General features: G+C 47.8%; 1 protein-coding gene across 1 annotated transcript in view; it reads left to right on the top strand.

Annotated features, from left to right (window-relative positions):
• Window positions 1-14,768, top strand: part of SPAG1 (sperm associated antigen 1) — a 102,011-nt gene that overhangs the window by 8,966 nt on the left and 78,277 nt on the right. Inside the window, exon 3 of the mRNA XM_062189863.1 lies at window positions 4,127-4,252. Coding sequence (XP_062045847.1) covers window positions 4,127-4,252 — 126 coding nt within the window. The remainder of the gene's footprint in view (window positions 1-4,126; window positions 4,253-14,768) is intronic.

Below are 14,768 nucleotides of genomic sequence, written 5' to 3'. Positions count from 1 at the left end.
TCCACTGTCTTTTATTGGGTGTTCTTACTTGTGCTGTTAAAGAATTCAGGCACAACAGGGCTCCTCACAGAGGGTCAAGGTCGGGAATGCAGAGTGTGCCCTTGGCATTGGTGTCTCTCCAGCGGTGCTGGCATCGCTGCTCTGGGTTCCTTGTAAGAAAGGCAGTAGTTGAAAAGCTCCCAGCTGGTAGGGCCACACCGCCTGCAGTGCCGGCATCCCACATGGCCGCCAGTTCGAGGCCTGGCTGCTCCACTTCCGATCCAGCTTCCTGCTATGTCCTGGGAAAGCAGTAGAAGATGGCCCAAGCCCTTGGGCCCCTGCACCTGAGTGGGAGACCTGGAAGAAGCTCCTGGCTCCTGGCTTCCGATCCACCCAGCTCTGGTAGTGTCAGCCATTTGGGGAGTGAACCAGCAGATAGAAGACCTACCTCTCTCTCTCTCTCTCTGCCTCTTTGTAACCCTGCCTTTAAAATAAGTAAATAAATCTTAAAAAAAAAAAACAATTTTAAAGACTATGTATTTTCTAGCTCAGAATGCTATTTTTTAATCTTTCATTTTTTTCATTTAACTATTTTATTGACTTGCGTTGGATAATCTAGTAATTAATCCCCAAGTCAAAGATGGCCTTTTATGTCCGGAGTTCAAGGTCTTATTTTTAGAGCACAGGAAGCCTGGTTTTGGTTGCAAAACCTGCCTTCTTCCTGTCTTCCCACCTCCTGAGTTTGTCTCGCTCTCTTCCTGGTCTCTCATGAGTTCTGTGCCCCTTCTCCCTTCCCCAGTATCTCTTATTCACTGTCTACTTTGTGATTCCTCTTCCCTTTTACCTTTCTTTGCTCACTTTTCATCCTCCCTGTCTTTTATACAAATAAGAAAGATAACACAGATTATTGCTTATAGGAGTGTCTGACAAATGTTAGACTCTCAAGATAACTTGCTGAATGATAAATAATAGAATTTCACAGATAATAAATCTTACTCATTTTTTTTCCTGCTAGTTATGACAATTCAGTTGATTTTTCTTTAGTAGTCCAAAGGTCTTTTATTTATTCTTTTTAAGGATTTGTTTATTTATTTGAAAGGCAGAGTTACAGAGAGGCAGAGGCAAATTGAGAGAAAGAGAGAGAGAGCTCGAGCGAGCAAGCACGCGTGAGGGAGGTCTTCCATCTACTGGTTCACTCCCCAAATGGCTGCCGCGGCTGGATCTGGGTGGATCAGAAGCCAGAGGCAGGAGCTTCCTCCAGGCCTCCCACATGGGTGCAGGAGCCCAAAGACCTGGGCCATCTTCCACTGCTTTCCTAGGCTCATTAGCACGGAGCTGGGTTGGAAGTGGAATAGCTGGGTCTCTAACTGGTGCCCATATGGAATGCCAATGCTGCAGGCTGGGGCTTTAACCTGCTACGGCACAGTGCTGGCCCCCGTTTTATTTTATTTTTATTATAATTTTTGACAGGCAGAGTGGACAGTGAGAGAGAGAGAGAGACAGAGAGAAAAGTCTTCCTTTGCCATTGGTTCACCCTCCAATGGCCGCCGTGGCTGGCACGCTGTGGCTGGCGCACCATGCTGATCTGAAGGCAGGAGCCAGGTGCTTCTCCTGGTCTCCTATGGGGTGCGGGGCCCAAGCACTTGGGCCATCCTCCACTGCACTCCCGGGCCACAGCAGAGAGCTGGCCTGGAAGAGGGGCAACCGGGACAGAATCCAGCGCCCTGACCGGGACTAGAACCCGGTGTGCCGGTGCCGCTAGGCGGAGGATTAGCCTATTGAGCCGCGGCGCCGGCCGGCCCCTGTTTTGTTTTATTTTTTACACTCACCAAGCCTTGCATTCACAGGGAATGGGTTCCAGCAGCTGAGGCTCCTTTCAGTGGGTTCTGACAAAGGGGGCTTCTCTGGGTGGAGAGGCTGGTGCCTCAGTTGAACCCAGGTGCCTTGCTCTCTGGCTGCCTTCTCTTTCTGATCATTTTCCTTCCCACATTTCAGGGAGCTATCTCGGCTCTTAGAGTACTTAGTATGTTCACTATGCACATGTGTTGTTTCGGTGAGATCTTACCTGAACTTGTGTGTTTGCCACAGTGCCGACAGCATGCTGGGTAACACTGCACCTCTTCCAGTTTTGCTGTGGTACCATGTGTGGGGCATCCCTTTGTGAATAGTTCCCGTTCCCTTGATGTCTACAGAGTCACCTTCCTTGTAGATGTGCATGTGTGTGGCCAAAGGCACAGCTCCAGGCCGGCGCCACAGCTCACTAGGCTAATCCTCTGCCTAGTGGCGCCGGCACTCCGGGTTCTAGTCCTGGTCGGGGCGCCAGATTCTGTCCCGGTTGCCCCTCTTCCAGGCCAGCTCTCTGCTATGGCCCGGGAGGGCAGTGGAGGATGACCCAAGTGCTTGGGCCCTGCACCCGAAGAGAAGCACCTGGCTCCTGCCTTCGGATCAGCGTGGTGCACCAGCCACAGCGTGCCGGCCACGGCGGCCATTGGAGGGTGAACCAACGGCAAAGGAAGACGTTTCTCTCTGTCTCTCTCTCTCACTGTCCACTCTGCCTGTCAAAAAAATAAAATAAAATAAATTAAAAAAAAAAAAAAAAGGGCACAGCTCCATGTTTTCTAAAAGGCCTGAGAACGCGTATCCGGCACCTCCCCTCGCTCCCTTTGTGTTCATCATCTTGGGGAATTATTGGCAGATGGTGGTTCTGGCCAAAAGGCTGTTTGCTTATTTTTACAGATTGATTGATTGATTTGAAAGGTAGAGTGACAGAGAGGAGGGCACGGAGAGAGAGATATATATATCCTCCCCTTGCTGGTTCACTCCCCAAATGGCTACAATATCCAGGGCTGAAGCCAGGAGCCTGGAACTCCATCTGGATCTCCTACATGGGTGGAAGGAACTCAAGTACTTGGGCCATCATCTGCTACATTCCCAGGCTCATTAGCAGGGATCTGGATCAGAATCGGAGCAGCTGGCACTGGAACTGGTGCTCTGGTATGGAATGCCAGCGTTGCAAGTGACAGCTTAGCCCGCTGTGCCACAACACTGGCCCATGACAATTTGGTTTAATAAGCATTATAAAGAAACTCTTGGGGTTGATGCTGTGGCATAGTGGGTTAAAGCTCTGGTCTGCAGCACCAGCATCCCATCTGGGCTCTGGATCGAGTCCCTGCTGCTCCACTTGCAATCCAGCTCTCTGCTATGGCCTGGGAAAGCAGTAGAAGATGGCTCAAATCCTTGGGCCCCTACACCCGCGAGGGAGACCTGGAAGAAGCTCCTGGCTCCTTCTTTCTCTCTCTGTATCTCTGCCTTTCAAATAAATAAACTAAATAAATCTTTTAAAAACAAAACTGACTATGGTGACCACTTTTAAGTGTACAGTTCAGCATTCAGTATATTCACATTGCTGTTTCCCTATTTTTATGTTGCAAGATCATATTCATCATCCCTTTCAGCAAGCTTCCTGATTGGGTAAAAGTATTAGTACCGCCTCCATGTATTAGCATACAGATTTCAAATAAACAATGTATTGTTCATCCTCATTTGGAAACTCCTTGAGGCCAAGCATATGTCTTATTTTCATCTTTGTGATTCAGGGTCTGATATATAGGAGTTTCTTTTTTTTTTTAAGATTTATTTATTTATTTGAAAACAGAGCTACAGAAAGGCAGAGGCAGGGGGGGGGGGTGTCTTCCATCTGCTGGTTCACTCCCCAGATGGCCTCAGTGGCCGGAGCTGGGCGGGTTTGAAGCCAGGAGTCAGGAGCTTCTTTCCGGATCTCCCACGTGGATGGCAGGGGCCCAAGGACTTGGGCCATCTTCCGCTGCTCTCCCAGGCACATTAGCAAGGTGTTGTAATGGAAGTGGAGCTACCAGGACTCAAATTGGTGTCCATGTGGGATGCCAGCCTGCAGGCAGTGGCTTAACCTTCTACAGCATAGTGCCAGCTCCACAATGATCAACTTAACATCATGGGCATTCATTACAATTGTTAAACATGTAGAAATGGCATTCCAGAGAGAAGGGTGTGACCACACTGTCGCCTAAAAAACCAGACTCCTGGGAAACTGTGATGTAAAATGCTTCCTTTACACCTGGTTAATTATTTCAGACCATATATTTGTCTCCTTTTCCTCCATTCTTCTCAGAGCTGGGTATCAGAAATTAAAAAAGAAGAAGATAAAATGCACTTTCATGAAACTGAAAGGTTTACAATGATGGAAGGTAATTTGCCTCCGGTCCGTGGTTCAAACAACTGTCTTCACGTGGGCAAGGTAGGCCGCTGGGGCTGGGCCTGGGCCTGGGCCTGGGCCTGGGCCTGGGGCTGGGCCTGGGGCTGGGGCTGGGGCTGGGGCTGGGGCGGTTTGCTAAGAGGCTAACTCACCTCAATCAGAGTAGCCAGCATGTGAGCGTGATGTCCTCCAGGTGAGCCAGGGTATGTTTGCCATGGACCTCAGAGTGTGTCACCTTCTTCGGTCAGCTGCTTCCCATCACTTGGAGGTGAAAATGAAACAGCGCTTTTCTTTGAAGACTTGCATCTTGGGTTGACTGCCTTTTCTCTTTTTTCTTGTGCTGTTCTGTCTCTTCTACTCTGACTGGTTTTCGCAAAGCTTATAAGGTCCCATTCAGTGTGCAGAAGTTTCAGGGACCAATTTTGTATATCCAGTAGAGGTATAGAAGATATATCTTATTATATATTCTTATTAGCTGTAGATGTAAATGTTAAATAGTTACTTTCAAGCACTTATCAAAGTCATTTCTCTGCTTAGTGCCCCCCCCCCCACTTACCCCCATTTCTCTGTGATTGGTCTCTATTAGTCTTATAGAAGTTTCCTTTTTAACCCTCAGGCTCCATGGAGAAGGGGTCCCTTGGAGTTCTGTTTGACCTCAGGTTGAAAATGGGTTTTGGGCATCCACTTGGACATGTTATTTGTGGCAGGGTGACAACTCGAGTCTTTCTTTGGGGGTTGACTCATTTATGTTATTTTTATCTTTTCTTTGAATCCTTATCTTCCTTTCCTTTTCTTTTTTATCTAGGAGCAAGCGAGAGGGAGAGTGAGAGTGAGAGTGAGAAAGAAAAGGATCTTCCATTCACTCCCTAAACACCTGCAACAGTCAGGGCTGGGCCAAGCCCAAAGTCAGGACCTGGGAACTCCACCCAGGTCTCTCGTGTGTGTGGCAGGAACCCAAGTAACTGAGCCATCGCCTGCTGCCTCCCAGGGTGCACACTAGCAGGAAGCTAAAATTGGAAGTGGAACTGGGACTCAAACTCAGGCACTCCAGTTTGGGATGTGGTCATCCCAATGGCCTCTTATCCGCTATCCCAAATGCCCATCCCCTCAACTGTATTTAAAAACATCCATAGCCCTTCCTCCCTCTGACCTCTGGTAGTTTGTCTTCCTGGGTCTTTTTACTCTCCATCAGGAATAGCAGTGCCTGAGTATAGGTAACTGAGGTGCATAGTGACATGGTGACGATGCCACCGTCTGTAATCATTAGATTCGTATTTGCAGAATTCCCACCATGTGCTAAGTCCATGCTCTGTAATATAACAATGAATAATACTCGGTCTTTGCTCTCAAAGAGTGTATAGTCCAGGAAGCAGCTAAAGTATTGGTACCAGGTTCTCAGATGATGGTCTGTGTTCCCAGTCACAGAGGGGAGGGTGGTTGCTGGAGCGAGTTTTGTGGATTCTTTTCCTCAGCTCAGTATAGAAATAAAAAGCCAGGAAATGGTTTGTAAAGAAGCAGAAACTTTTATTTGATTGGCAGGCAACCGGAAAGTTTCTGGTCCGAGAGGAGACCAGGAGGAGTGCCCAAACAGGGACACTGGCTTGAAGGAAATGCCTGGGGTTTTTAAGGCATTACTATCTGTTCATTGGATCATTCTATGGGGCGGTGCCCATTGGATGGGGATTTCACATTTGGTTTGTTGATAGGCTTGGGGCTCATGGAGATAGCGGGGGTCTGCTGGAGACAGCCCAGTTCTCCCTAGGGACTTAGCTCCCTCCCCTGCTTGCTGTGGGTGGAGGATTGCAGCTAACTTGAAGGCATGATTTAAAAACCACAGGGTCATACATGCAGCACGAGAAGCTAGAGTGGGGGAGATGCCGGCTGGTCTGGAAACAAACTTTCCTGCCATAGCTGGCAGCCTGCTTGTGAAGGACATTCTACCTACGTCTGAGGGGCCCCCAGACCCCCAGCCCCACTGGGCGGCCTCAAATCCCCCCTTCTTTTAATCCACACCCTACTACTATAGGGGCCCGGGGCGTTGATGTTGTCCTGGCTGCTTCCTGCTCACAGGGGGTCGTCGCCCTAGGGGCCCTTTGGGTGTGGAAGGTTGAGGTGCTGGTGGCGGCCATCAGGTGGCTGTGATAGAATACAGCCTGCATGCGGGGCTCCATCTGGAGTATCATTTGCATCTTGATGGATTCTAACCTTTGAGAGAGAAATGGGACAAGGCCAGTGCAGGATACATGGGCCAAACATTAGAGTACGAAGTAGCGTACAGAATGGGCCCCGCAGAGAAAGGACCCAAGCCGTGGATGGTAAGCAGGATTTTAGTTGTTCCCAAACCTGACCTGTCATGACGGTGGGTTTTAACTGACAGGCTTTTTAACCACACTGCCTTCTGTAGGATGTGCTCTGTGCGTGTGTCTACACCTCCTGAGGTGTTGATATAGAAGCAACAACAGGTGTTTGCTACCACACATACTCCTCCCTGTTGAGCTAGCCTATAGTCAAAGCAAGTCTGTGGTCTAGGACCATCTGGCCTAGTGAGGGTAGAGACTTTCGTAAATCTCCGAAGTTGAAGCCAGCTTCTTGGGCTAGGTCACCCACAGTGGTGGTGATGTCGGGGACCTGCCGGTGAGTGCTAACCACTCCATATGTCAGCCCAGCTGAGGATGCCACCAGGGCAGTCACTCCTCGCACGGTCAGGGTCCCTGCTTCTCTTTGGACTCGGATTTTAGCGTTAACTGTTGAGAGGGCCTGGTAGGTGTCTTCACTCACTGATTCAGAAAGAATATTCCCTCTGAGTCTGGCTCCAATAGGCCTAGCGCCCAGCATCCTCGAGTTTTTCCTGGGTGTAGACATCTTACACCCCATGCCTCTTTAGACTGGGTATTGTAGCCCACAAAGAGCCTTCCCCATCTCACTGGTTTCCCATCTGTCCACACTGCAGATCAATGTCTACCTCAGTTAAAGGAAAACAGGCACAGACCTCAGGGGGAAGAACCAGGCCCACGTGCACCTTGGCTAGAATATCCCTCCCCAAGAGAGAGGGGCTGGGGTCTCAGGGATTATAACCAAGGAATGGGGGAAGTAGAAGTCACCTCAGGAGCAAGCCAAAGACTGAGTAAAAAAGTGCGTTTAAGAGGCTGGCCTGGTACACCCCGAACGGCCTCCTTATGTGTGGACCCAGGTCCAGGAGAAGAGGACAAAGCTGAAAATCTAGTGCCAGTGTGAAGCAGAAACCTTACTGCTTGTGAGCCCACAGTCAGAGAGACCCAGGGCTCCTCAGTAGGAACCCAAGTGGTGGGAGCCTGGAGAGCAGGGCCTGGCACCCATCAGTGGGACGCCTGGTCCAGTGGCCCCTGCTCCCTTCGGAGCCTGGGACACTTGGATTCCCTGTGCTCCCCCTTACAGATTGGACAGGGTCTAGGAGGTGGTCTCTTTTTTCCAGGCTTGGGATAGTCCTGAAAGTGTCCCAACTTTCCATAGTTGAAGCAGACTGAGGGGGCTACACCCATTGCAGGGGGCCTGAGGGGGCCACACCCATCGCAGGGGGCCTGAGGGGCTACACTCATTGCAGGGGCCTGAGGGAGCTGCACTCATTGCAGGGGGCCTGAGGGGCTATACCCATTGCAGGGGGCCTGAGGGGGGCACACCCATCGCAGAGGCCTGAGGGGCTACACCTATGGCAGGGGGCCTGAGGGGGCTACACCCATCGAGGGGGCCTGAGGGGCTATCCCCATCACAGGGAGCCTTGAGGGGGCCACACCCTTGGCAGGGGCCTGAGGGGCCTGAACTTAAATCATTGTCCCCTTGAGTTTTTCTGGGAAGGTCATGGGAGGCTCAGATTCCCCCTGGTGCAAATGTTTTATTTTTGCTCTTCTTAGTCCCTCAAAGAAGCAGTAAATATGATGATTTCATTCCGCTCATCCTTTACATCCTCGGGACCCCAATCAGGATTTGTAGTGGGGACCACCTCGGCCCCAGTTAGGATTTTCAGACGGTCTCTCTGTTATACATTTTGGGAGTTAAAATAGTCATTGCCTGCCTCTCGTGCCTTTGCTAGCTTGCTCTCTCTCTTTTTCTCCTCCCACCCCCAAAGGCATTAGAGTCTGATCAAGGGATAAGGTGATGTCTTTCCATGTCAGATCATATCATGATTTAGGTTGTTCAAAAGGCTGCACGTACTGGTCTGGGTTGTCTGTGTACTTTCCCAGGTTGGTTTTTTTTTTTTTTTTTTTTTAAATCTCTTTCAATTCAGCCAGAGAAAAAGACACAATACTAATCTCTGGGCCAAATTAACCTACCCCCACCACCTGCAAGGGGAACAGTCCATCTCCTTGCATGCATGGATAAGGCCGAGGTGCCTTTTTCTGTCTGGGACTTGGCCCATGATAAGGGGGACAGGGTTGACCTTGAGACTCTGGGGGGATAAGGGGACTCTAGGGGTGACCTTGGAGGCACCTGGACTGGTTTGTTCTTCCAGACTCAGCTTGTCTCCCACCACCTGCACCTGCACTTTTTGTACTCTACACATTTGTAACAAGTCTGGGTGCTCTCTTAGAATAACAGCTGGACATAAGGAATTTCTTCCACTTGGATTCACACCTACTGCAAAGATCTAGTTAGAGTATGGGGTTGTAATTGAGACTTCCCTGTGGAGGCCAGGTCTCCCCATCATTAAGGGGGTATTTGGGCCAGGCCTCAGTGCAGAAGAAAGTCAGGACCTTCTTCTTGAGGATTTGGGGGTTCAAGTGGTCCCAACTTTTGAGGATGCGTGTGAGAGGCGACCAGGGATCTACCATGAGGACTGAGATCCCACTGAGAAATTAAGGAGAGAGAATGGGGGTTGGCCAGAGAGGTCACCACCTCTCTCTGTACAACACTAACATGAGGACTGAGCCTGGCAGGCACTGGGAGACGAACCCAGTCCGGCCCTGGTGATGGAGTCCTATGTGGGTGATCATTGCAAGGGTGGCCATGCTGTCCCCTGGGGCGGGCCTTCCGAGTGTGGGGATTGCCACTCCTACCCCTGTCTCGGTTTATCCCGCCTCTGGTCCCCACTCCTTTGCCTCTCAGGACGAGGGCCTTGATAAAACGGCCTATTCCCCCAGAAACGCTGCTGCCTCCAACTCTGAAAGCAGTCTAACTCTCACACCAGCCTATCAGAAGGTTGGAGCCGGTCCTGACTGGCGACATCTCAAAGACCTTTAAAGTCCACGCCTCCCATGGACTCCCTGTTCTTTCAGCGCTTAGGCAAGTGAAGAAAACCTATTGTTTTCCTCCCAGGCTCTTTACAAACATCTGCCTCAGGACCTCTTGTGGGGACACGGGGAGTATGTACAGTGACTGACAGAGAGGGTAAAAGTCTTTGAGGACTTATCTGAGCATTTTACACATGGAGTCCTTTTACTGTTATAGCAACCTGGGCTGGGAAACTCTCTTCATCCACACAGGCACCAGAAACAGGTGGAGTTTGTTGGGGCCGGTGGGCTCAGTGGGAATCGTTCCCTGAGACGGAGCCCTGAGCCTAGGTTTCTTACAATCTTTATAGGTTCCTCAGCATCACACCTTAAGTATTACAGCATCGGTGGGTTCAATTGCACCTTCATGACTTAGGACCACACTTCCAGTGGTCAGTGGGTCTGGTATGTTTATGAAAGAGACACCTGGGGCAGATTATAGGACAGATTTACGAGTGGAGTTACAGAAAGTACAGCTTACAGCATCTTCCCTCCCTAGACAAGGTAACCGCACACAGCTGCTTCACCAGATAGCTGCTTTTCAAGGTTAGCGTCGGGGGTCCGCTTCCCTCCTTGGCCTCTGGTTGCAGCCTTATTTCCTCTACATTCCGTCTCTACCAAAAATGACTGCCACTGGCGACTGGGACAGAATCTCCTGTTGCTCATGACCGCCCGCTGTCTAGATGTCCGAGTTTACCTGGAGGGCCAGTATTAGCCTGGGTCCATGCTGAGCCTCGCTTGCGGGGCAAGTAGGCAGCATGACCAGGTGTCCCTACAAGAGAGAAGCAAGGTTCTTGGGTTGCAGTCTGGCCACTGGAAAGCCAAAGCGAGCTCAGGGGGTCTCAGTATAGAAATAAAAAGCCGGGAAACAATTTGTAAAGAAGTAGGAACTTTTATTTGACAGAAAAGTGTCCGGTCCGAGAGGAGACCAGGCAGAGTGCCACATTACTATCTGTTCATTGGATCATTTTATTGGGGTGCCCATTGGATGGGGGTTTCACATTTGGTTTGTTGGTTGGCTTGGGGCTCACGGAGACAGCAGGAGTCTCTTGGAGACAGCCCAGTTCTCCTTAGGGACTCAGCCCCCTCCTCTGCTAGCTCTGGGTGGAAGGTTGCAGCTAACTTGAAGGCAGATTTAAAACTACAAGGTCACATGCAGCATGAGAAGCTGGAGAGGGGGAGGTGCCCGCAGGTCTGGAGACAGCTTTCCTGCCACAGCTGGCAGCCTGCTCGTGACGGACATTGTGCCTACCTCTGAGGGGCCCACGGACCCCCAGCCCCACTGGATAGCCTCAGTCTGGAGACCCTGAAAGTCCCAGAGAGCCTTTCTTTTTTTCTTAAACAAAAAACTTTATTTAATAAATATAAGTTTCAAAAGTACAACTTTTGGATTATAGAGGTTCTTCCCCCCATACCCACCTTCCCACTCGCAAACCGTCCTATCTCCTACTCCCTCTCTAATCTCATTCTTCATTAAGATTCATTTTTAATTATCTTTATATACAGAAGATCAACTCTATGCTGAGTAAAGATTTCAACAGTTTACACCCACACAGACACACAAAGTATAAAGTACTGTTTGAAGACTAGTTTTACCGTTAATTCTCATAGTACAGCACATTAAGGACGGAGGTCCTACATGGGGAGTAAGTGCACAGTGACTCCTGTTGTTGATTTAACAATTGACACTCTTATTTATGACGTCAGTAATCACCAAGGCTCTTGTCATGAGCTGCCAAGGCTATGGAAGCCTCTTGAGTCCACAAACCCCAACCTTATTTAGACAAGGCCATAATCAAAGTGGAAGTTCTTTCCTCCCTTGAGAGAAGGTACCTCCTTCTTTGATGGCCTGTTCTTTCCGTTGGGATCTCACAGAGATCTTTCATTTAGGTCATTTTTTTTTTTTTTTTTTTTTTGCCACAGTTCATACATGGCTTTTCATGTCTGAGAAACTCTCAGGCTTTTTAGCTGGATCCGAATGCCTTAAGGGCTGATTCTGAGACCAGAGTGCTGTTTAGGGCATTTGTCATTCTATGAGTTTGCTCTATATTCCGCTTCTCATGTTGGATCGTTCCCTCCTTTTTAATTCTATCAAGTATTATTAGCAGACAGTGGTCTTATTTATGTGATCCCTTTGACACTTAAACATTTTTTTTTTTGACAGGCAGAGTGGACAGTGAGAGAGAGAGACAGAGAGAAAGGTCTTCCTTTTCCGTTGGTTCACCTCCTAATGGCCGTTGCGGCTGGCGTGCTGCGGCTGGCACACTGCGCTGATTCAACACTTAATCCTATCCTTATGATCAGTTATGAACTTAAACTGATCACTTTAACTAGTAAGATGGTATTTGTACCTGCCAGCTTAATGGGATTTGGATTCACATGGCAAGTTTTTAGCTTTACCCTTAGGGGTAAGCCTGAGGGAACATGTGCCAAACTGTGTATCTTCTCCTTCTCTTATTCCAACTCTTATTTATTTATTTATTTTTGACAGGCAAAGTGGACAGTGAGAGAGAGAGACAGAGAGAAAGGTCTTCCTTTTGCTGTTGTTTCACCCTCCAATGGCCGCCGCGGCTGGCGCACTGTGCTGATCTGAAGGCAGGAGCCAGGTGTTTCTCCTGGTCTCCCATGGGGTGCAGGGCCCAAACACTTGGGCCATCCTCCACTGCACTCCCCGGGCCATAGCAGAGAGCTGGCCTGGAAGAGGGGCAACCAGGACAGAATCTGGTGCCCTGACTAGAACCCGGTGTGCCAGCGCCGCAAGGCGGAGGATTAGCCTATTGAGCCGCGGCGCCAGCCCCCACTCTTATTTTTAACAGGGATCAATTTTCAGTTGGGTTTAAATACCTAAGAATAATTCTGTATTAATTAAGGAGTTCAACCAATGTCATTAAGTAGAAAAAGAAAATACTAAAAAGAATAAAACAGCTGTTCCTCAACAGTCAGGATAAGGGCTGATCAAGTCACTGCTTATCATAATGTCACATAGTGTCAGTTTCACTTCTACAGGTTTCCTTTTAGGTGCTCAGTTAGTTGTCACAGATCAGGGAGAACATATGATATTTGTCCCTTTGGGACTGGCTTATTTCACTCAGCACGATGTTTTCCAGATTCCTCCATTTTGTTGCAAATGACCGAATTTCTTCCCTTCCCTTCCCTTCCCTTCCCTTCCCTTCCCTTCCCTCCCTTCCCCTCCCCTCCCCTCCCCTCCCCTCCCCTTCCCCCGCTGTGTAGTGTTCCATAGAGTACATAGCCCATAATTTCTTTATCATGTCTTCTGTTGATGGGCATTTAGGTTGATTCCATGTCTTAGCTGTTGTGAATTGAGCTGCAATAAACATTGAAGTGCAGATAGCTCTTTTATTTGCCAATTTAATTTCCCTTGGGTAAATTCAGAGAAGTGGGATGGCTGAGTTGTGTGGTAGGGCTATATTCAGATTTCTGTGTTATCTCCATACTGTCTTCTGTAGTGGCTTTACCAGTTTACATTCCAACCAACAGTGGATTAGTGTGCCTTTTTCCCCACATCCTTGCCAGCATCTGTTGTTAGTTGATTTCTGTATGTGAGGTGAAACCTCATTGTGGTTTTGATTTGCATTTCTCTGACAGCTAGTGATCCTGAAAATGGTTTCATGTGTCTGTTGGCCATTTGGATTTCCTCTTTTGAAAAATGTCTGTTTAGGTCCTTGGCCCATCTTTTAACTGGGTTGTTTGTTTTGTTGTTGTGGAGTTGCTTGATCTCTTTGTAGATTCTGATTATTAATGCTTTATCAGTTGCATAGTTTGCAAATAATTTCTCCCATTCTGTGGGTTGCCCTTCACTTTCCTGTTTCTTTTGCAGTACAGAAACTTCTCAATTTGATGTAATCCCATTTGATAATTTTGGTTTTGACTGTCTGTGCCTCTGGGCTTTCTTCCCAGAAGTCTTTACCTGTGCCTATTTCTTGCAGGTTTTCTCCGATGTTTGCTAATAATTTGATGATGTTGGGTCATAGAAATAGATTTTAATCCATGTTGAGTGGATTTTTGTGTAAGGTGTAAGGTAGAGCTCTTGCTTCATACTTCAGCATGTGGAAATCCAGTTTTCCCAGCACTATTTGTTGAAGAGACTGTCCTTACTCCAGAAATTGGTTTTAGCTCCTTCATCAAATATAAATTGGTTGTAGATGTTTGGATTGATTTCTGATGTTTCTATTCTGTTCCATTTGTCTATCCATCTGTTTCTATACCAGTATCATGCTGTTTTGATTAAAACTGCCCTGTAGTATGTCTTAAATCTGGTATTGTGATGCCTCCAGCTCTGTTTTTGTTGTCCAAGATTGCTTTAGCTATTCGACGTCTCCTAAGCCTGCATATGAATTTCAGCATAATTTTTTCCAGAACTGAGAAGAATGTCTTTGGTATTTTGATTGGATTCACGTTGAATCTATAAATTGCTTTTGGGGTAATAGAAATTTTGATGATATTGATTCTTCCAATCCATGAGCATGGAAGATTTTTCCATTTTTTGGTATCCTCTTCTATTTCTTTAAAGTTTTGTAGTTCTCATTGTGGAGATCTTTGACGTCCTTGGTTAAGTTTATTCCAAGGTAATTGATTGCTTTTTAAGCTATTGTATATGGCATTGATCTTAGAAGTTCTTTCCAGCCATGGCATTGTCTGTGTATACAAAGGCTGTTGATTTTTGTGCTACTTTGCCGAACTCTTCTGTGAGTTCCAATAGTCTCTTAATAGAGTTCTTTGGATCCCCTAAATAAAGAATCATATCTTATATCTTCTGCAAAGAAGGATAGTTTGACTTCTTCCTTGCAATTTGTATCCCTTTAATTTTTTTTTTTTTTTTTTTTTTTTTTTTTTTGCCTAATGGCTTCCCAGAGATCCTCTCAGAGTCCACAAAGTGAATGCTGTTTTAAAGAATAATAATAATGTTTTGTCTTTTTCACTGCATTGGCTTTTGCACTGAGGGGAAAGATGTGTGCCTTACCGTGAACCAAGACTGTGGCACCCAGCTGTACCCATACAGTGAGGAATTCTAGTGTAACCTATAAAGACTTTGAAACAGATATTTGCCTTGTGAAATCTGAACCTTGAGGACATATCTTTTTATTTTGCTCTGCATCAAAAAAGTGACAGTAGGCAGAAATCTCTTGGCTGCGCAGTAAGATATGATTTGTTACCTCAAGAAAGCAGTTAGGGCTGGGTGTTTGACACAGAATTTAAGTTGCTGCTTGGGATGCCCACATGCCATACTTCAGTGACTGCCTCTGCTTCCAGTTGCAGCTTCCTGCTAATGCAGGCCCTGGGAGGCCGTGGTGATG

Source organism: Lepus europaeus, chromosome 4 (genome assembly GCF_033115175.1).
Source record: "Lepus europaeus isolate LE1 chromosome 4, mLepTim1.pri, whole genome shotgun sequence".
NCBI classification, from domain to species: Eukaryota; Metazoa; Chordata; class Mammalia; order Lagomorpha; family Leporidae; genus Lepus; species Lepus europaeus.
Note: the sequence above shows the minus strand (reverse complement) of the source record. Positions and strands in the feature narration are given on the sequence as shown.